This window comes from Puma concolor, chromosome B1 (assembly GCF_028749965.1).
Source record: "Puma concolor isolate L17-30 chromosome B1, mPumCon1.1.hap2, whole genome shotgun sequence".
NCBI classification, from domain to species: Eukaryota; Metazoa; Chordata; class Mammalia; order Carnivora; family Felidae; genus Puma; species Puma concolor.
The window spans coordinates 21,384,113-21,408,499 of NC_141670.1; the positions used below are offsets into that span (position 1 = coordinate 21,384,113).

Genomic DNA, 24,387 nt, shown 5'->3' on the forward strand with positions numbered 1-24,387 from the left:
ACCTAAAAGAAATAAGCAACAACACAGTAATAGATGGGGTCTTTAATACACCACTCAACAATGGGTAGATCATGCAGACAGCAAATCAGTAAGGAAAATGCTGATATGAACAGCCTATAGACAAAATGGGACATAAGAGTAATAATATACAGAACATTCTATCTGAACAGAATATATTCTTCCCATGTGTAAATGGAACATTTTTCTAGGATATGTTAGGACATATGTTAGGACAAAAAATAATTCTTAGCAAATTTAAGAACAATGAAATCATACCAAATAACTATAACGAGAGGGAAACTGCAGGATAAAATGGCAATTAAACAACACTCTCCTGAACAACCAATGGATCAAAGAGGAAATGGGAAATAACGATCTTGAGACAAATGACAATGGAAACACACATACCAAAACTTATGAGAGGTAGTAAAAGCAGTTTGAAGAGGGAAGCTCATAGCAATAAACCTCCCAGATAAATAAGCAGAAAAAGAGTAACAAAATGAACCCCAAGTTAGAATAAGAAAGGAAAAAGTAAAGATTACAGCAGAAATAAATGAAGGATAGAACAGAAATACAGTAGAAAACATTAACCAAACGAAGAGGTAGTTCTTTGAAAATATAAAATTGGCAAAACGATTAGATAAATCAAGAAAAAAAAGAGGAACCAAATAAAAAAACTATGAATCAAACAAGGAGATATTACAACGGCTACTACAGGAATACAATCATAAAAGGCTACTATGACCAATTACATGCCAACAAATAGGAAAACCTAGAAGAAATGTAAAAATTCTTGGAAGCATATAATCTACTGAGACTGAATCAAGAAGAAACGGTCTGAATTACACCATTTACTAGTATAAGATTTAATCAGTAATTAAAACTCTTCCGACAAGAAAATTCCAAGACTAAATGTCTTTGCTAGTAAATTTTACCAAATATTTAAAATAAAATTAACACTGATCCCTCTGAAATTCTTCCAAAAAAAAAAAAAAAAAATCAAAGAGGAGGGGCACTCACAAACTCCTTTTACAAGCCAACATCACCAATAACCAAAGCCAGAAAAAGACACTACCAGAAAAGAAAAACTATGAACCAATATCCCTGGTAATACAGATGCAAAAATTCTCAACAGAACACTGCAAACTGAATTCCGCTCATGAAAGGATCATTTACAACGATCAAGCATGATTTATACCTGGGATGCAAAGATGGCTCAACATGTGCCAATCAATGAGATACATGACATTAACAGAATGAAAGAAAAAAATATCATGTGATCATTGCAATAGATGCAGAAAAAGCATTTGAAAAAGATGCAACATCCTTTCATGATAAAAACTCTTAACAATTATGTATAGAAGGAATGAACCCCAACATAGTATATATTATAAACCTACATCTAATATAATATTCAATGGTGAAAGGTTGAAAGCTTTTCCTTTAAGATAGGGAACATGACAGGGGTGCCCACCCTCACCATTCATATTCACCACTGTACTGGAAGTCCTTACAGAGCAATCAGGCAAGAAAGAAATAAAAAGCATCAGAAATAAAAAGAAATAAAATTGTCTCTATTTGTAGTAACAAGATTTTATAAATAGAAAATCCTAAAGACTCTACCAAAAAACTGTTAGATCAATGAATTCAGTACAGTTGCAGGATATTAAGTTAACATTAAATTAACCATAAGAAATGACCTGAAAAACAAATAAACAACATCATCCCACTTACAATAGCACCAAAATACTGAGGAACAAATTTAACCAAGGAAGTAAAAGATCTCTACTCTGAAAACTATAATACATTGATGAAAGAAATTGAAGAAGATACAAATAAGTGGAAAGGTATCCTGTGTTCCTGGACTGGAAGCATTGTTAAAATGTCCATACTACCTAATGCAATCTGTAGGTCCAATATAGTATCTATCACAATTCCAATGGCATGTTTCTACGGAAGTAGAAAAAAATCCTAAAATTTATATGGAACAACAAAATACTCTGAACAGCCAAAGAAATCCTAAGAGGAAAAAAGTAGTAGGCATCAAACTTCCTAATTTCAAGCTAAACTATAAAGCTATAGTAATCAAAACAGTATGGTACTGGGGCGCCTGGGTGGCGCAGTCGGTTAAGCGTCCGACTTCAGCCAGGTCACGATCTCGCGGTCCGTGAGTTCGAGCCCCGCGTCGGGCTCTGGGCTGATGGCTCAGAGCCTGGAGCCTGTTTCCGATTCTGTGTCTCCCTCTCTCTCTGCCCCTCCCCTGTTCATGCTCTGTCTCTCTCTGTCCCAAAAATAAAATAAACGTTGAAAAAAAAATTAAAAAAAAAAACAGTATGATACTGTCACAAAAGCAAACAGATCAAATGAACAGAACTGAGAGCTCAGAGATAAATCTGGGCTTGTATGGTCAACTAATATTTGGCAAGGGAGCCAAGAATACTCAATGAAGAAAAGACAGTCTCTTCAATGAATGGTGCTGGGAAAACTGGATATTCACATGTTAAAGAATGAAACTATACACCTATCTTATACAATTTATAAAAATTAACTCAAAATGGATAAAAGACTTAAACTTAAGACTGAAACTCCTATAAATAAACAAAGGAAGAAGGCACCTTGACATGGGTCTTGGCCATGATTTTTTTTGGATGTCACACCTAAAGCACAAACAATAAAAAAAAAAAAAAAAGTAAACAACTGGGATTACATCAAACTAAAAAGCTTTTGTACAGCAAAAGAAACAACAAAGTGAAAAGATAACCTATGAAAAGGGAAAAAAATATTTGCAAACCATGTATCTGATAAGGAGTTAATATCCAAAAAATACAAAGAACTTATAAAAACTCAACAGCAAAAATAAAAATAATCCAATTTAAAAATGGGCAAAAGACTTGACTAGACATTTCCCCAAAGAAGACAAATGAAAGGCAGCACATACACAAAATGATGCCAATCAAAATCACTGACATATCACCCTAGGCCTGTTAAGGTGGCAACCCTCAACAAGACAGGATATAACAAATGCTGGTAAGGATGTGGACAAAAGGCAACACTTGTGCACTGTTGGTAGAACTCCAAACTGGCACGACCACTATGGAAAATAATACGGAGGATCCTCAAAATATTACAGTAGAATTACCACACCCACCAACACACCAGCAGCAGTTACAGGCCAGGAGTCACCCCTGCCGACCAGTGACCCCACAGGACTTGTGGTCGGCCCTTGCAACCACTCAGGCTAGGGGCCATCTTTGCCTACCACTGTGCCCACAGCAGTCATGGACCTATCACAACAAGAGGGAGCATGCAGCCCACAAAGGTGGCACCCTTAGAGCACCTGGCTCTGGTGGCCAATGGAGACCACACTTCTGAGCCCTACAGGATATCCCCAACAAAAAGCTACTTTCTTAAGACAGACCTATGTGAACTACCTAATATGTACAAAGAAACAAAGAGAGGCAAAATGAGGAGACAGGAGAGTATGTTCCAAAAGAAAAACTAGGATAAAGCCTCAGAAAAAGAACAAAACAAAATGGAGATGGTTAATCTAACTGATAAAGAGTTTCAAGTAATGGTCACAAAGATGCTTAACAACCTTGGAAGAATGGACGCCAAGGTAAAAATTGCAGCAAAGAGATAGAAAATAGAAGAAAGCACCAATCTGAATTGAAGAGCAAAATAACAGAAATGAAAACTACACTCAAGGGAATAAACAGATGAGATGATAAAGAAGAATGGATCCACAATCTGGAAGACAAGGTGATGTGGAAACTACACAGATTGAACAACAACAACAAAAAGATAGTTTAAGGGATTTCTGGAGAAAACATCAGGAATATCAATAATCTTGTCATAGGGGTTCCAGAAGGAAAAGAGAAAAGAGCAGAAAATTAATGTGAAGAAATAATGGCTGAAAACTTCTCTAACCTGGGAAAGGAAACAACACACAGGTCCAGGAAGCACAAGTCCCAAACAAGAGAAACCCAAAGAGATCCACACCAAGATACATTATAATTAAAAGGTCAAAAATTAAAGAGAGAATCTTAAAAGCAGCAAGAGAAAAGCAATTCACTATACACAAAGGAACCCCTATCACTACAGAACTATCAGCTGACTTTTCAAAAGAAACATTGCAGGCCAGAGAAAGTGTCACAATCTATTCCAAGTGCTGGGAAAAAACAGAACCAAACCAAACCAAACCAAACCAAAAACCCCCAAAACAAAAAACAAACCTGCAACCAAGAATACTCTACCTGGCAAGGTTACCATTCAGAATTGAAGGGAAAATAAAGCGTTTACTGGACAAGAAAAAACTAAAGGAGTTCATCACTACTGACCAGCTTTGCAAGAAATATTATAAGGACTCTTTACACAGAAAAGCCCAGAAATGAGAAAATATATGATAGAAAAAAAATCTCACTGATAAAAGCAAACATAGTAAAGGTAATGGATCAACCAGTTATAAAGATAGTATGAAGATTAAAAGACAAAAGAAGCAAAATTAATTAGATCTACAATAATCATTTAAGGGATTCACAAAATAAAAAGATGTAAAGTATGGCATCAAAAACAAAACATGGGGCAGGGGAGTAAAAATGTATTGTTTTTAGAATGTGTTCCAACTTAAGCAACCATCAACTTAAAAAAGACTGCTATATACATAGGTTGTTATATATGAACCTTCTGGTAACAATAAACAAAAACCTTAAAATAGATAATAGTAAAGGAAAAGGAATCCAAGGGTAACAGTAAAGAAAGTCATCAACACAATGGAAGAGAGGAAAAGAAGAATGGAATAGAGAATATAAAACAATCAGAAAAAAAATTAAAAGGCAATAAACTCATACCTATCAGTAATTACTACAAATTTTTTTAATGTTTATTTAGTTTTGAGAGACAGAGAGATAGCATGAGCAGGAGAGGGGCATAGAGAAAGGGAGAGACAGAATCTGAAGCAGGCTCCAGGTTCTGAGCTGTCAGCACAGAGCCTGACACAGGGCTTGAACTTGTGAACCATGAGATGATCTGAGCCGAAGTCGAACGCTTAACCGAGTAATTACTATAAATGTGAATGAACTAAATGCTCCAATCAAAAGACAAAGCGTGGCTGAATGGATAAAAAAACCAAGATGCTGCCTAAAAGAGATTCACTTCCAATGAAAAGACACACACAGACTGAATGTGAAGGGAGAAAAGAGATATTCCATAAAAATGGACTAAAACTGGAATAGCAGTATTTATATCTGACAAAATAAACTTTAAAACAAAGGCTATTATAACAAGAAACAAAGAAGGGCATTAAATAATAATAAAAGGATCAACCAAACAAACAAGAAGGTGTAACACTTATACATATTTATGCACCCAACCTTGGAGCACCTAAATACTAAGAGACACAAAGAGAGAAAATGACAGTAATATAATGATAGTAATGGACTTTAATGGATCTTCCAGACAGAAAGTTATTAAGAAAACATCCTTAAATGACACACCAAATGGACTCAGCAGATATCTACACAACGGGCTACCCAAAACAACAAGATTATGCATTCTTCTTAGGTGCACATGCAACATTCTCCAAGATGAATCACATGTTAGGCCACAAAACAAGTCTCCATAAATTTAAGAAGACTGAAATCATATGAAGCATCTTTTCCAACCACAAAAGTATGAAACTAGAAATCAATTACAAGAAGAAAATGAAAAAACACAAATACATGGAGACTAAACAACATGCTACTAAACAACCAACGGGTCAATGAAGACATCAGTAAGGAAAATAAAAATACCTCGAGACAAATGAAAATGAAAATACAACATCCCAAAATCTGAGACAAAGCAAAAGCAGTTCTAATGTCAAGTTTACAGTAATACAGTCCTACCTCAAGAAACAAGGAAAATCTCAAATAAACAATCTAATCTTTTATCTCAAGAAACTAGAAGAACAACAAAACCCACAGTTAATAGAAGGAAGGAAATAAAGATCAGAGTAGACATAAATGAAACAGAGACAAAACAAAACAAATAAAAAGGATCAATGAAACTAAAAGCTAGTTCTTTGAAAAGATAAACTGCAAAAACTTTGGTAAGACTCATCAAGAAAAGAAGAGACAGGGCCCAGTAAATAAAATCAAGAATGAAAGAGAAGTATAAGAGACTACTAATGAATAGTTACATATCAAAAAATTGGAAGCGGGGCGCCTGGGTGGCTCAGTCAGTTACGCGGCCGACTTCAGCTCAGGTCATGATCTCACGGTCCGTGAGTTCGAGCCCCGCGTCGGGCTCTGTGCTGACAGCTCAGAGCCTGGAGCCTGTTTCAGATTCTGTGTCTCCCTCTCTCTGACCCTCCCCCATTCATGCTCTGTCTCTGTCTCAAAAATAAATAAACGTTAAAAAAAAAAATTGGAAGACCTACAAAAAATGGATAAATTCCTAGGAATATACAATCTCAGACTAAACCCAAAAGAAACAGAAAATCTGAACAGACCAATTAATTACTAGTAATGAAACTGAATCAGTGCTTAACAAATTCCCAACAAAGAGAAGTCCAAAACCAAACGGCTTCACTTGTGAATTCCCTCAAATATTTAGAGTTAATACCTATCCTCAAACTATTTCAAAAAAATGAAGATGAATAAATGGTTCCTAACTAATTCTACAGGCTAGTATTACCCTGATACCTAAACTAGGGAGAGAAAAAAATTATAGGCCAATATCCCTGATGAACATAAATGCAAATATTCGCAACAATATTTTAGCAAACTGAATTCAACAATACATTGAAAGAATTATTCATCATGATCAAGTGGAACTTATTCTGAGGATGCTTGGATGGTTAAATATTTGCAAATCAGTTAACGTGATAAACCACATCAATAAAACAAAGGATAATGATCATATGATCATCTCAATAGATGTATAAAAAATTCAACATCCATTCATGATAAAAAGTCTCAACAAAGTGGGTATAGTGGGAATATACCTCAACATAATAAAGGCCACATATGATAAACTCATAGTTAACATCAAACTCAACAGTGAAAAGCTCTTCTAGGAGTGGGAACAAGACAAAAATGACCATTATCAATCAGCACTTTTACTTAACATAGTATTGGAAGAACTAGCTACAGCAATTAGGCAAGAAAAAGAAGTAAAAGGTATCCAAATTAAAAAGAAGTAAAACTGTCACTATTTGCAGATGACATACTATATACAAAAAACCCTAAAGCCTCCACCAAAAAATATTAGAATAAAGGAATTCAGTAAAGTTGCAGGATACAAAATGAATACATTGACATTTTTTGCATTTCTATATGCTAATAACTTACTATCAGAAAGAGAAAATAAGAAAACAATCCCAATGACAATTATACTAGAAAGAATAAAATATTTAGGAATAAATATTACCAAGGAGGTGAGAGACTGCTATACAGAAAACTGTAAGACATTGATGCAAGAAACTGAAGATGACACAAGTAAATGGGAAAATATACCATGCTCATGGACTAGATGAATTAATGTTAAAATGTCCATACTACACCAAGCAACACACAGAATCAATGCAATCCTTATCAAAATAACAGTGGCATTTTCCACAAAACTAGAAATAAAATTAAAATTTGTGTGGAATCACAAAAGACCCTGAATAGTCAAAGTAATCTTGAGACGGAACAAAGCTGGAGGGATCACGCTCCCAAATATCAAACTACACTACAAAGCTATAGTAATCAAAACAGCATGGTAATGGCACAACAATAGACACAGAGATTAATGGAGCAGAACAGAGAGCCCAGAAATACATTCACAATTATATGGTCAACTGATCTTTGACAAAGTTGGCAAGAACATACACTGGGGAAAAACAGTCTATTTAATAAATGATGATGAGAAAACTGGACCACTTTCTTTTACCATACACAAGAATAAAATCAAAACATAGTAAAGACATTTGAATGCACAATATCCACAAAACTAGGAGAAAACAATATGCTCTTTGATACTGGTTTTAGCAATATTTTGGATCCATCTCTTTCAATAAAGACAGCGTAAGCAAAAATAAACAGGACTACATCACACTAAAAAGCTTTTGCACAGGAAAGGAAACCATCAACAGAACAAAAAGGCAACCTACTGGGGCACCTGGGTGGCTAAGTTGGTTGGGCATCAGACTTTGGCTCAGGTCATGATCTCACGGTCCATGAGTTCGAGTCCCGCAATGGGCTCTGTGCTGATAGCTCAGAGCCTGGAGCCTGCTTCAGGTTCTGTGTCTCCCTCTTTCTCTGCCCCTCCCCGCTCACGCTGTTTCTCTCTCTCTCTCAAAAATAAGTAAATATAAATTTTTTTTTTTTTTTAAAGGCAACCTACTGAATGGGAGAAAATATTTGCAAATGACATATCTGATTAAGTGTTAATATCCAAAATATATAAAAAATTCTTCCAACTTAGTATCAACAAATATACAATTTTGATTAAAAATGGGTAGAGGACCTGAATAGACATTTTTCCAAAGAAGACACAGAGATGGTTAACAGGCATATGAAAAGATCTAAACACCAAGAGACTATGGTGAAATGCAAATCAAGACCACAATGAAATATCACTTCTTATCTGTCAGAAAGGCTATTATCAAAAAGACAAACAACATGTTGGTGAAGATGTGGAGAAAAGAGAACCCTGATGAATAGTTGGTGGGAATGTAGATTGGTGAGCCATTATGGAAAACAGTATGTTGTTTACTCAAAAAATTAAAAATGGAACTACCATAAGATGCAGCCATTCCACTTTTAGGTATTTATCTGAAGGAAACAAAAACACTAATTGGAAAAGACATGCACTCCCATGTTCACTGAAGCATGATTTATATTAGCAAAGATACTGAAGCAACCTTAATATGCACAATATATGGATTGAGGAAGTGGTATTTATGTGCATGTGTGTGTGTATTATGTGTGCATATATCTATATACACACACAGCAGAATATTATACAGCCATAAAAGACTGAGATCTTGTCATTTGTGACAACTTGGATAGACCTAGAGGGCATTATCCTAAATGAAGTAAGTCAGAGAAAAACTAATACTCTATGAATTCAGTTATGTGTGTAATCTGAATAGCAAAACAAATGAACAAACAAAACAACACAGGAATAGACTCATAGATATTGATGGTTGTAGAGAAGGGGGAAGCAGATAGATGAAATAGGTGAAGGGGATTAAGAGGTACAATTTTCCAATTATAAAATAAGACAAGGGATGTAATGTACAGCACAGGGAATACAGTCAGTAATACTGTAACAACTTTGTATAATGACAGACGGTAATGAGACTTACTGTAATGATCACATCATAAGGTATATAAATATGAAACCACCATGTACACCTGAAACTCAACAATACTGCCTGTCGATTATCATCAACTAACATAAGTACAAACTGTCCTTGAAAAAAAAAATGAACTACCATATATATGATCCAGCAATTCAATTTCTGGAAACAGATCCAAAGGAAACAAAAACACGTAACTCTAAAAGGTATCTGCGTCCCCATGTTCACAGCAGCATTATTTACAATAGCCAAGACGTGGAAATAACCTAGCTGTCCAATGATGGATGAAGGTGAGTATATATACACAATGGAGTATTATTCAGCAATAAAGAACAAATCCTGCCACTTGTGAAAACATGGATGGACCTTGAAGGCATTACTATGCTAGGTGTAATAAGTTAGCGAAAAGCAAATATTGTATGATCTCTCTCATATGTGTAATCTAAAGCAAAAAACAAAACAACTCATAGAAAAAGAGATCAGATTTATGGTTACCAAAGGTGAGGGTGTGGGAAGGGGACTTGGCAAAAGGTGGTGGAAAGGTACAACCTTCCAGTTACAAGATGAAGTACGAGGGATGTAACACACAGCGTAATGAGTATAGCTAACACTGCTGCATGATATATATTAAGACAGTTAATCCTTAACAATTCTCATCACAAGGAAAATTTTTGCTTTTTTTGCTTTTTTAGTGTAACTACTGTAGATGAGATGATGGATGCCAAGTAAACTTACTGTAATCATTTCACAATGTATACAGGTCAAACCATTATGCTATATATCTTAAACTTACACAGCGATGTACGTCAACTTCATCCCAATAAAACAGAAAACAGAGAAAGGGCAAGAAAGCTACATTGCTGAAATCTCTAACAGGAAAGGTTTGGAGGGGATATAGCAATATATTTAAATAAAAAAATACAGTATTCAGTTGACCCTTGAACAACATTAGTTTAAACTGCACAGTTTCGGGGTGCCTGGGTGGCTCAGTCGGTTAAGCGTCCGACTTCGGCTCAGGTCACGATCTCACAGTTCATGAGTTTGAGCCCCACGTCAGGCTCTGTGCTGACAGCTTGGAGCCTGGAGCCTGCTTTGGATTCTGTGTCTTCCTCTTTCTCTGCCCCTCCCCCACTTGTGCTCGGTCTCTCTTTGTCTCTCAAAAATAAACAAAGAAAAAAGTTTTAAACTGCACAGTTCCACATATATGTGGAATTTATTTCTATGAATACAGTACAGTGGGATAAATGTATTTTATGATTTTAACATTTTCTTTTCTCTAACTTACTTTATTCTAGGAATACAGTATATAATATGTATAACATACAAAATATGTGGTTATCCATGTTATCAATAAGGCTTCTAGTCAACAGTAGGCTACTGACAGGTAAGTTTTTGAAGAGTCAAACCTGTATGTGGATTTTTGTGCAGGAAGTGGGCACCCTTAACCTCCACATTGTTCGAAGGTCAACTGTAATTATTTATGTATTAATCATTTAAAAACAAAACTTTAATACATTAGAGACTTGTAATATAAAAGTACTGTTAGTGTAAATAAAACACGTATAATTCCTTAAGAATATAAAATTTGAGCATGCTCTGGAGAATATTTGTTCATTTTCTGCAATTTACTGTATGTAGTAAGAATACTGTGTTAATGATACTTAGGATATACTTGTAATGGATTTTGCATTTTTATAACACAACTCACTATATGCCATTCTTGTAGTTATCAACTCTTAGAAACTTCTTTGCCTAATATCAAGGATGAGATTTTAATGTCTTCTGTTTGGAAGTTTATATCTACAAAAATACAGAAATAAAGAAAAATTAAAAAAAAATTTTTAATGTTTCTATTTTTAAGAGAGAGTGAGTGAGCAGGGGAAGGGCAGAGAGAGAGGGAGACACAGAATCCGAAGCAGGCTCCACGCTCTGAGCCGTCAGCACAGAGCCTGACACGGAGCTCGAACTCACAAGCCGTGAGATCATGACCTGAGCCGAAGTTGGATGCTCAACCGACTGAGCCACCCAGGTGCCCCCAGCAATAAAAAAAATTTTTAGAAATGAGTAAATAGGGGCGTCTGGGTGGCTCTGTCAGTTAAGTGCCTATTTCAGCTCAGGTCATGATCCCGCGGTTTGCCCCACATCGGGCTCTGCGCTAATGGCATGGAGTCTGCTTGGGTTCTTCCTCTCCCTCTGCCCCTTTGCTGCTTTCTCTCTCTCTCAAAATAAATAAATTAAAAAAAATTTTAACAAATTAGAATACACAAAACTATACATTTATTTTAAAATACAAATAGTATGAGATATTTTAAAATGTCTTTAATGTGATGCCTTTCACATCAGACACAAACTTTTTTCAGCCTCCCCATTTTACAAGATACTGTAATTTACACAATATGTTCATTTAGACTACTTATTAGAAGTTAATCTAACACTGATATTTATACAAAAGGTTACATTTATTGCATATTAAAAGTTTATTATGCTTTCACAGGGTCTTGAAAGAGTATGGCTAATCCAAGACTAAAATCGCTAATAGCATAATTTCATTAAAAAAAAATTTTTTTTAACATTTATTCATTTTTGAGAGACAGAGAGAGACAGAGCATGAATGGGGAAGGGGCAGAGAGAGGGAGACACAGAATCTGAAACAGACTCCAGGCTCTGAGCTGTCAGCACAGAGCCCAACACGGGGCTTGAACTCACGGACCACGAGAACCTGACCCGATCTAAATTCGGACGCTCAACTGACTGAGCCACCCAGGCACCGCTAGCATAATTTCATTTTAAATCAAACATGAAGTTTTATTTAGGGCAACTCTTTTAAAGCACAGGTAATAAACCAATGTAAAACTGACTCAAAGCAGATTACTTCCCAACTGGTAATATTCAGAGCTCAAGTGACTTGTTATTTAGTGATATTCAAGAAAATTTAATGATATGAAGTAGGTAAGAACTCTGATCACAATTTAGCAATCAACAGAGGAACTTTTTTCAGAATAAAGGTAGGTGAAGACAAGGGAAACCTTGGCATACGAATTTATTTTCTAAGACCAGTTTACATTCTTGCCCTAAAAATGAATTCCAATTTTCATTGAAATTCCTTCAATTTAAGCATATGTAAATTGTGATCAAACTTACCTGTAAAACAACCTCTACTCCAATATAAATTTCCTAGTCTAGTTTATTCCTAGAACATCTTCCAATTTGGAGACAATATATATATATTTTTTTTTTAACTTTATTTTTTAACGTTTATTCATTTTTGAGACAGAGACAGAACATGAACGGGGGGAGGGGCAGAGACAGAAGGAAACAGAATCGGAAGTAGGCTCCAGGCTCTGAGCCATCAGCCCAGAGCCCGACGCGGGGCTCAAACTCACAGACTGCGAGATAGTGACCTGAGTTGAAGTCAGACACGTAACTGACTGAGCCACCCAGGCGCCCCAGAGACAGGTATCTTTACTGTACATCCTATTTATTTAGAAAACTTTCTTCTATTTTGAGATATCAGTGTTTAAATTTCTACCCATGACAAACCTCTACTCTGAATAATATTCCTGATTTCCATCTGGTCTTCTATTATATGTTAAAGTAAAACCAGAAACTGCCTTGGCAGCCATTTCCCCCCCTGTTATGACTTCTCCAGATGACCAATTTTTAGAAGAAAACAACATGGCCATAAAATTACCCCCAAAATCACTTACTTTCCATTGCAAAAGAAAACCAAAGTTCAGAGCATTATTCAAATGCAGACTTTCTTCTATCTTGGACAACTTACACAACCTATATCTGAACTGAATTGTCTGTTGGTTAAACGCAGATATTCACGATCAAACTTTTTTGTAATGACTAAGTTGTAAGGAGGCTGTCTAATTTTGGAAGGAGAAAGCAAGCTATGTTAACTGGTAGAGAATGAAACTAGGCATTTTGGCTTAAAGAATAAGAAACACTGAGATGAATTATGTAATTATGTGGAAGAAATTTACTGTATAAGAAAATTTATGTTTTTTGTTTGTTTTTGTTTTGTTGTTGTTGTCTCTGTGGAGGGGAAAGGAGATGAGCACCCAAGCACCTAAACCATGTTTGAGTGGCTGTTTTATAGTATTTCCACAAGGACTTTTTTTGAACAGATGTTTAAGTACATTGGTAGATCAAATGGACTGATGTCCCTTCAGAATGACTGTGATCTGCTGGTTTCTTGTTATGGGTTCTACAGTTTCTAAGAAAGCTACCTGATGGTCTGCAAAAGACAATTATGTCCTCCAGTGCAGTGACTGCTGGGACAATTGGAAGTTCTGCTGGTCTGTAAGGAAAGGTTTCTAAATACCCAGAAGGCTGCCACAAATTTAAGACACTTACCTGAGTTCTTTCATCTACAAATCCTTAAAAATAATGTCTGGTCATTTTGAAGATTAAACAGCATGCCCTTAGTACAGCGCCAGTGAGACAGGCAATTAATGAAAGTTAATTTATTCCAATTATATATTTATAGTCCATATGAATACTTGCTTTTCCATAAACACAGACTAAGAATTAAGTATTTGTCAAGTCTAAGAAAATAATTATATTCTTCCTAAAGTTCTATTGCCAGAACATGTAGAGAAAGAAAAAGAATGAAGAAAAAAACACTGTACCAAATGCTGGCATTTGGAATGACAATACATACTGGGATGAAATTTAAACGAAGATATGTGTTAGGTTGTTTTGTGATTTAGATACCCTTACCAAAGCCTCAGATACATACAGTTCCAGATTTTCTCCTTTATTAGCTTTCACAGCTACCTATAAAATGTGTTCCTTCTATAACATTGTATAGAAGCAAACTGCTGAACGTAGCACAATTTAAAAAGAATTTTCAATAAAATTAAATAAAAACTAGATTGCCTAAAAGTTAAATATTAATTTTATTACTAAAGCTGTTCTCTATGAAAAGCTAACTCACAGTAAAGATCAAAAGAATTCATTGACTTCTGTGTCTAGAATTACTACTTATTAACAAAAAGATTGTTCTTAACATAAGAATTTAGAAAGTATATTATTATCCAATCACAAACCTATTAGTTACTTATATAAAAACATTATTATGAAAAGTTGTTGGACTAGATGAAGTGGAAGGCAATCTTTTTCTATTAGGTAAAATATATATTTACTTGTATTGCTTCTTAAATGTATCTTTAATTTTAAAAATTAAATCATGTATGAGCAGCTGATGTATTCTTTTCATTTAGTGTTATTAAAAGTTACCTTTTTGAGACGGCACATTTGTAGGCATGGTGTTTCCTGACATTATGAATATTTAAAAACAAATGTTTTTTGAAAATTTATCATCTGGAAATAAGGAAAAATAAGGCTTTCTACAGTTGAAAATAGTAATTTTTCAAAAAGGTTGACAGGAAAAATATCTAAACAAACCATTCTTGATAAAGAAAGGAGGCAGTTTCAAATTAAAAATATAAATTTAAATGAGGCAATTTTTATAAAATATTGATACTAGCTAAAATCACATGCATAGGTACTTAATAACAGAGGGCCAGCAGTGAAACTTAAATATGATAGGATTTATCAACAATAAATAAACATTTATAGTGCAAATCGTGCAGAAAAATTTCTCAAAGCAAAGACCATAGCAATCATTCTAATCTGTACAAAATCAGTCTCAGTTCTGTATACAATCTATACAGGGTATCTATGAATTCAGTCACTGTGATGAAATACCAATTTGCAAACCATACATATTAATTTGCTTATTAGTCTTGTGTCATTTCTGTCTTGGTAGGTTTTCAGGAAAATCTGAAAAGAAAGAACATAGAAAACCCTAAGATTTAACTTAAGATGATAAATTCTCATCTCATGATATTCTCTTCCAATTCAGACATGTCTATAAGAAGATAACTGGACTATGAGGGAAAAGAGGTGGGGAAAGGATTCTAGCATGTTCATATAAACAATTACTCAGTGCCCACTCTCTTCTTAAACTGTGATATGAGAAATCAACCCCTCCCCAAGGGACTGACAGTATGATTTAAAAAACAAGATATAAAACAAGATATAAAACAAGTCAATGTTGGCACTAACATTACGTACGACTAGATGAAGAGAAGGGGCAGATGAGTTTGAGGTGGAGAGAAGAAATTCCTGCCATTTCCCTCGCTATAAATGCTCCCAGGGAGGTTCCCATGCTCCCTTCTCAGAGTGCACTGCTTCAGCCCACCTGAATGAGCAAAGGACCACAGACATGACGCTAATCTGCTGGCCAAGCTGCTGCCGGGTCAGCCTATTTGCTGGGGATTTGTAGTGAAACCCCGGTTAGTCGCCATGAGCTACTTGAACCATCCTAATACGGTCAGGCCTGTGGGCAGCAATGGTGGAGCATGTGTAAGTGTAACAAAGAAAGGCTCTCTGAAGAGCAAGGTGGGGGAAGCACATGAGAGTGAGAGACAGAAAAGAACAGATGTGAAAATGAGAAACAAGCAGCCTTGGCAAGGGTGTGAGAAGAAGCCTTTGGTTATTACAGCCTCCTGCCCTGTTTTCAAGCTCAGCATCTGAGCTGTCCTTTCCTACATTTTGGCTCTACAAACTATCTCTGCATTGTTCAATAACACAAGCTTTTACTCAAATTTGGTGGGGTGGGCAATAGTTTTTAAAACCAAATCATTCCTAAAACTAGATAGATGGAGAGGAAAAGGAAGAGAGTGTTGGGACTGAACAAAGACACAGTAATAAGAGAAAGAACATCAAATGGAGAACATATGGGGAAAATGGAAAATTAAAGTGCGTGCTCTCGAATATATGCCAGATTACAGAGGGCTTAAAACCAGAGAGAAATTTAATAGTGATACTGCCATTGCTAAGTTCTAGAGCAGAGAAATTATACCATTGGCTGGTTTTAGGAAGATCACTCTGTCAGTGCTCTATAGGAAGGGGAAAGCCTCAATTCAGGGGACTGGCAAAACATTTACTGGAATAATCCTGGTGTGAGATGGAAAAGAGACAGACTGGAAGTTCATCTTAAAGGAAGAAATGACAAAGGAGACTAGTGAGAAATGTCAACGGTGATACGGTTTACTCCATATACCAGCTAAGAGAAAGGTACTAATCATAGATAGAGTTTATAATTCTACATACGTAGCTGTCAAACACTAAAAAACAAACAAACACACAAAAAAACAAAAAAGAAATTCATTTAAGGCAACAGCACAGTGACAAAATATCCAAAAGATTTCTATTGGTTAAATGCTTACGTATATAAAATTATACATAATGTATAACACAGAGCATTTTATATGTTGCATATAACACAAAAGCTAAGACAGAACTCAACAGGCACTGGTAAGAATACTTCAATTAAAGAATACTCAAACTTTCTGGAAAACAATTTACCTATAGTGGAGCATGGAATTGGCTGTGCGTTGTTATTGCTTGTTGAAGTTTCTCTTCCTTGGCTCTTCTACAGTGGCAAATCTAGAAGATTTAAAGTACCAGTCATTTCTCCAGTGATTTACTTACTGCTTCCTACATTAGGACAGAATTCATATAAGAATCCTTTAACTTGTTGACATTTTTTACTTTTGAATGTTTAAGGTAGCTCAGAATTTAAAAATCATCACCCCACAAACACTGAATTGTATTTGGAAGATAACCTTTGCCTGTAAACTTCCAGAATGTAAAATAAACCTCTTTATATCAATTCTCTGATTATGTAATTTCAAATACCTGTGTTCTAAAAATATAAAAATCCTACTGTTGTTAATCAGGAAGATTAATTAAAACTTCAAGGTACAGTTATATAATATCAAAGAAGAATAAACTAGAAATCAATGCCTCGCAAATGCTATAACCATAGTTTTTAATGTGCCTAAACTTCAATTTTCTCTGATGGAAAATGGGGATAACAAAACCTGGCCATGTTCCTTAATAGGATATGCATATATATCATACACATTTTATAAAGTTTATTAAGAAAAGGTTACTTTTAAAATGTGATGTTTCAGAGAAATTAGGTAAATATTTAGAACTTTATCGAAAGGCAAGATACTGTTAAATAGACTTTCTTGATCTTTCTTTAAATGTAATGAAAATCAGAACAGAAAAGAAACTATTCCAGAATGTTCTCAGTAACATTTATAAGTTTTAAAATAACTAAGTATACATTATTCCCTTTTGAAACAACTTGCTGAACATAAGAAGGTGCATAGCCTACAACCATTGACTAGACTTTAGCTGATATAGTAGCTTTAGAACAAAATCATAGTAAGATGCTGCTATCATTCTTAAAGAACAGAGGTTCTTTCGTCTCTTCTCATGGCACTCAAAACTGCAGCTCAGTACTGCGCTAACGTTTGCTCATGAATACAGTTAAGCAATTGGATATTACACTGTCCCTTGTCCTCGACTGAAGAGTATTACATACTGTTCTCTTTTCCATGAAGCTACTGAGAAAATCATCTATTTCGGTTTTTCCCTCTAAGAAATCTTCAGCAATATTATCAGATTCTTCCTCAGCTTCATGAGCAGCTACTTTCAATCTTGCCTGCAAGGCACTCGCACTACAGCTCTGAAAAAGAAAATCAAGCGCTCATTTAGTTTATTTACACCGCTCAGAAAAATGAGACAGGGGAAGGGAGAAATTCATTGTACGCCTTATGTTGCGTCTTTTTGAGGAAATCTGCTACCACCCAAGTCCTCAGCTTTTGGAGATAAGGGTAGATACCTACCACAAAAAAACCCAATCCAAAGCTGCAAACCAGTAAATGAGGGGAAACTGGGCCAATCGGTGTCTCCTTCTAATTTAGGAATTAGGTCATTGCGGTAGGCACCCTCTAAGAGGACACCTAATTATCCCCAGCTCCTGGTGTTGCTGCCCTTGTGTAAATCACCTTCACTTGAGGGTGGGCTGCACACAGGGACACACTTCTAATGAATATGGCGAAAGCGATGGGAATAAATTCAACCGAAAAGGCACAAGACCTGCACAAACACTGCTGAAAAAAACTGAAGAAGTCACGAATAAGCAGAAAGACATCTCGGGTGCATGGACTGGAAGACTTAATACTGTTAAGATGACAATACTACCCAAAGTGTTCTACACAGTCAATGTGATTCCTATCAAAATCTCCATGACATTTTTGGCAGAAAAAGAAAAACCCATGCTAAAATTCATCAGAATCTCAAGTGACCCCAAATAGCCAAAATAATCTTGAAAAGGAAGAATAAAGACGCATATTTGCTGACTTCAAAACTTATTACAAAGTGACAGCGATCAAAACAGTGCTGTACTGACCTAAGAGACATGTAGACAAATGAAAGATCAAGCCCCAAGATATACCCTCACATACATGGTCAAATGTTTTCAAAAAGTGTGCCAAGACCATTCAGTGGGGGAAAAGACAGTTTTGGACAAATAGTGCAGGGACAACTGGATCTTCACATGCCACATGAAGGTGGACCCTTATTTTACCTCACATGTAAAATTGAACTCAAAAAAAATGAACTTAAAGTGGACTGAAGACCTAATTGCCAGAAATAAGACTATTTTTAATAATAGTCATGCTAGTGGGTGTAAGGTGGCAACCCACTGATACATCACGTACACGAATGAACCATTTTCTTATCACCCTTGCCAACACTGGTCATCTATCTTTGCAAGTCTGGCTCACATGGATGATGTAAAATTTGATTATTTTTATTACTGACAGGCTGAATGTCTTTTCAAATGTTTCCATTTATTTATTCATTGAATATTTATTGAGTATCTACTCTGTGCCAAGCACTGGACCCGGTACTGGGTATATGGGCGAATACAATACGGCATGTTTCTGCACTCATTGCAACAACAGTCTAATGAAATGATTTATATGCTTTAGAGTGAGAAGACTGACTCATCATTCCCGAAGATTCTGAGTGAGCACATCGAGACACAAGCGTAGGAATCAAGGTTGTATTTTTTAAGTGTTTCAAAAATAATTTCAAGCAATTATAAGTGGCACAGAAGACCGAGTATACCCGTAGGTTTATTGGACATTCATATTTCTTTTTGAGTTTCTTGTTCTTTCCTTTGCCTATTTGTCAGGACTCTTTATGGGCCACTGGCATTCGTACGTGCTACATATGCTACAAATATTTGTTCCCTTTTCTTTTAATTTTGATATTATAATCTTCAGTATATGCAAGTTTTAAACTTATAGACAGATAAACAAAATTAATTTTTTTTGTGCTTCTGCCTCTTGTATGATACTTGGAAAGCATTTTCCCACCATAATCTCATAATTACTTTTCATAATTCTGGAATATTTTAAGTGTGTATGGTGTGATACAGGGATCTTCTTTCTAAATGGACTGCCAATTAAATATTTATTAAACCCTCAATTTTCTCTAACCCATTACTCATATACACAAGTCTATTTCTGAGTTGCACAGTCTGCTCCATAAAACTATTTTTCTCTTCCTAGAAAAATAATCTTTTAAATTATGAGGTTTTATAGTGTTATTCTAACACCTGGAAGGGGGGGGGGTGGTTTCTTCCCCCATTGATTCTTTTTGTTCAAGCTCTTCCTGACCACTTTTAACCATTTAGTTTTTCAGATGAACTTTAGAATAAATCAAACTGAAAAAAAAAAAAAAACTGGGGATTTTGACTAGAAGTACATTAGAGGCACCTGGTGGCTCAGTTGGCTAAACATCTGACTCTTGGATTTTGGCTCAGGTCATGATGTCATGGGCTGTGAGTTCGAGCCTGACATCAGGCTCTGCACTGAGAATGCAGAGCCTACTTGGGATTCTCTGTCTCCCTGTCTCTGCCTCTTCCCCACTCGTGCTCCCTCTCTCAAAATAAATACATAAAATAAAACTTGAAAAAGAAGTAAATTAAATTTTTGGGGGTGCCTGGGTGGCTCAGTCCATGCTGAGCATGGAGCCTACTTAAGATTTCTTTCTCTCTGCCCCTCTCCCCTGCTCACGCACTCTAAAATAAAATTTTTTTTAAAGTAAATTTTTAAGTTATTTTGAGAAGAATGAAATCTTTATAATAGTGGATTCACTCCATGAATATTTTAGGTTGCTCCATTTACTCAAGTGTTCTTTTTTGTCATTCAGTAAAGTTTCCTAACTTCCTTCACCGGGTTCAGTTCTAGGTATATTACAGTTCTGTTGCTATTGTAAATGAGTTTTTTTTCTCTACCTCACTTTGCATTAGTAGCTGCTGCAATCTCGGGGGAAACTTTCTCAATATGCTAGGATTTTTGCTTGTTTTTGGTAAACAACTATTTTATTTTTTCTTTTATACTGTACCTCTTTTTTCTTGTCTTGTTGCAGTGGCCTGAACCTTTCCAGCATTGCTAAACAGGAGTTATATTGGGGCATCACTGTCTTATTCCTAATGTTAAGGGGATCTTGAAAATGTTTAGCAATTCAAATTTTTGCTGTTGGTTTCTAATATTCTTTATCAAGTTAAGAATTAATTTCTATTCTTAGTTTACTAAAAATTTATAAAGAATCATAGGAATATTGTGAAAAGCTTATTCAGTATCTACTAAACTCTAACGTGCATCCAAGAGTATTTCATTGGGTTCTCTCAGATTTTCTGGTTAAGAGGGAGGACAGTTTACATTTGATTCCTGACTCTGACACTTTCTATTTATATGACATCAGGGAAGTTATTTAATATCCCTGGGCCTCAGAATGTTCATCTGTACTATGAAAAAGTAGTACCAACGCCTACCTCCTAGGATTTTGAGGGAATAATGGGCAATATATGAAAACAACATAGTGCAGTGTAAGTTGAATTTTATAAATGCTTCAAGTAATTTTATAAAGTGATTTTTATTTTTTATTTAATTGGATCTCTAGCAAAGAGTCTACTATTTGTGGTGAATTAAACTTTACAATTTCATGTCTTTCCATTTGCTAAGTTTTCATTTAAGGTATCTGTATATAAGCTTAAAAGTGAGACTGAAGTTCAAGTTTTTTGTTGTTAGATTTTATTATAGAAGGTAAACTGGCATCATAATAACATTCTCAGAAAAGTTATTTCTGGGGCTTTTTGTATTTTTCTGCTTTGGAACCAAATATGCTCTTGCATCAGAACAAATCATTTATAATGCTCCATAACTGAGAGCTATTCATCTCACTTAAAGGTATCAAGCCTTATAAAGAAAGTCGCCTAATAAATGCTTTCTGATAATGAAAGTAAGAATGTGGCTCATGCATATTGAGATTAAAAATTTTTCCTATGGGGTTCCTGGGTGGCTCAGTTGGTTTAGCGTCTGAATCTTGATTTAGGCTCAGGTCATGATCCCAGGATCATGGGATCAAGCCCCATATTGGGCTCTTTGCTGAGCATGGAACTTAAGATATTCTCTTTCTCTTTCTCTCTCTCTCTCTCTCTCTCTCTCTCTCTCTCTCTCTCCCTCCCTCTCTCTTCCCCCACCCCCCCTCGCCTCTCCCCAGTCTTGCACTCTCTCCCTTAAATAAATTAATTCATTAAATGTACAAATAAAATCTTATGGTAAAGGAAAAGAGCTAAACATCTTACCTCACTAAGTTCATGCTGCCTTTGCATCTTCTTTTCAAAAGTAGATTTCAGTTGTGTAAGCAACTCATACTAAAAGATTTTAAAAAAATGTTATTTGATTATATTTGTAAGTTGTATGAATTTCTTTAAAATGGTAACTAACTCACCTTATCTAAAACAATTTGCCTTTTGGCTTCCAAGCTGGGCTCCAAAAGAAGATTTTTTCCTGTAAGATAAATTTCTGGTTTATTTCTAGGTTAAAGATCATATTTTTCTCAGACAACTTAAGAAGTAAGGAAAGACATACTTGCTAGCTCTTCAATACTTTTTACTAAGTCATCCTTGTCGGTAATTATCTGTTTTAGTTGAGGCAAAGTCACAAATTGTTCCAGTAATATCTCCTCTTGTTCATTCATATCTGTAAGCTGTGATACACTAGCAGCACAACAGAAAAGTTCATGAGTATCAGTCATCTTGTTTTCTCCGTGATGACATATATTCACAATTTTTCCATTTTATTCAGTTGACAGGGCTCTAAATAATTTTTGAACTATCAGTTTTTATATATGCATGTAAGAATGCAAATTATGACCTTAAAAACAAATAAAGTATCAACCAACCACAATGGAGCACAAATTAGTCCGAGTGTAACATCCAATCATGACAGGAGAGTAGGGTTCATGAAGAGTCACAAGTTAACTTCTCTGTACCTGTTTAGCTAAAAGGTGTGGGGTTATCATAATAAAAGGTGACTATATGCATATGTGTGTGTACAGATTCATAAAATATTTAAAGAAAAGCAATCATGGTGGACTAACCAAAAGTCAATATCCACAGGGTGAAAGCGGGAACTGGATGGGTGGATAGGAATGGAAGCTAAACCTTTATTAGTTTTGACTACAGATCCATATTAAAGCATTATGTAATTTAAAAAAATAAATTAAAAGAAGTCTATAAAATTCAGAGTAAATAGAAATGAATGAAACTGGCTTTTTCTAAGTTACATACCATCCAGAGAAGTATTATTCAGAGACTTTAAAAAATAGTATTAGGCTGTACATTTCAGCCACAACACAAAAGAAATACAAAAACACAAAAGTATAAGAAACAAACTCTTATCCTGAATTCAAGAATCACAGTAATAATATTGGTATTGTAGTTTTGAAAAAGAACAAGTGCCTTTCAGAGAAAGGACTTTAGGCCAGAGAAAATAAATTTCATGATGATCCCATGGCATCTTTGTTTTGTCAGAAAGGACATAGAAGCCAATGTCAAGAATTTGCTAGTGACTAAAGACAGAATGCTTACATATCAAAAAGAATAATGACTGCAATAGACTGAAACATATCAAATACAGTTTTAAAAAAATCTACGAATTCTTAGTAGAAAGTAGATTCTACTTTAAATTCTTAGTAGAAAGAACTACTTTCTGAAAGAACAGAAACAACTACAGAAACAAACCAAAACCTTTGCATATCAGAAAGTTGGGAGCTTATGTGTGCATCAACTCAATGTTCGGAAAATTGATAAAAAACCAAATAAGCATTTGTCTTTCTGTTCCTATATGAAGTGTATTTAAATACAACTAAATAGTTGATTAAGAAAGTTCATCTTCCTGGGGCTCCTGGGTGGCTCAGTCGGTTAAGCGTCCGACTTTAGCTCAGGTCTTGATCTTGTGGTTCATGGGTTCGAGCCCTGCGTCGGGCTCTGTGCTGACAGCTCAGAGCCTAGAGCCTGTTTCTGATGCTGTGTCTCCCTCTCTCTCTGCCCCTACCCTGCTCACGCTCTCTCTCTGTCTCAAAAATAAATAAACATTAAAAAAAAAAAGTTTTTAAAGAAAGTTCATCTTCCAGAATTCTGGCCTTTTCTGGAAGTAGAAAATCACATTTGCAACCTTTAACAAAATAACGGAGAGCCAATAATTTAGATGTTTCAACCTGTCTCAGTCTTAATGTCACTAAAAATAGGGCAACCAGACATCATTGTTGCCTTATATAAATGATGTAAAAGGAAGTATGTACTAATTATAAGTATTCTTGCCAAAGGAACTGAACCTAAATCTTTTTTTTTTCACCACTGAGGTATAATTGGCATATAACAAACATTGTGTATGGTTAAGGTGTACAGCTCAATAATTTGATAAAACTGAACCTAAGTCTAATTAAAACTCTATATCTAGCTACCAACAGAAATAGGGAAATAGAAGAACATTTCACTGGTACTACAACGATGCAATTAGGCAAAAACAGGATATAGGAAATTCTATAAGCCAAATAACCAATTTCTTCAACAAACATATAATAACATGACATGTATATAACTTATATTACCACATATATGTATTTACATGTGTATATGTGTATGTGTGTATATATACATATGTGTGTGTGTGTATATATATATATATATATATATATATATATACACACATATATACTGATAAAAATGGGGGGAATGGTTCACAACTAAAAAAAACATAATAAATATGGTAATCAAATATAATAGGTAAACCTTGTTTTGATCCTGATTCACCTAAACTACCAACGAAGAG

The 24,387-nt window shown here is 35.2% G+C and overlaps 1 protein-coding gene across 2 annotated transcripts in view; it reads right to left on the reverse strand.

Moving 5' to 3' along the window:
- Positions 1-13,780: 13,780 nt before the first annotated feature.
- Positions 13,781-24,387, reverse strand: part of VPS37A (VPS37A subunit of ESCRT-I) — a 46,500-nt gene continuing 35,893 nt past the window's right edge. For both annotated transcript variants that reach the window (XM_025933027.2, XM_086703279.1), the window contains exons 7-12: positions 22,144-22,271; positions 22,004-22,062; positions 21,858-21,926; positions 17,739-17,882; positions 16,709-16,789; positions 13,781-15,118 (exon numbers count right to left, since the gene is read on the reverse strand). In XM_025933027.2, the coding sequence (XP_025788812.1) occupies positions 16,709-16,789; positions 17,739-17,882; positions 21,858-21,926; positions 22,004-22,062; positions 22,144-22,271 (481 nt within the window). In that variant the 3' untranslated portion in view covers positions 13,781-15,118. The remainder of the gene's footprint in view (positions 15,119-16,708; positions 16,790-17,738; positions 17,883-21,857; positions 21,927-22,003; positions 22,063-22,143; positions 22,272-24,387) is intronic.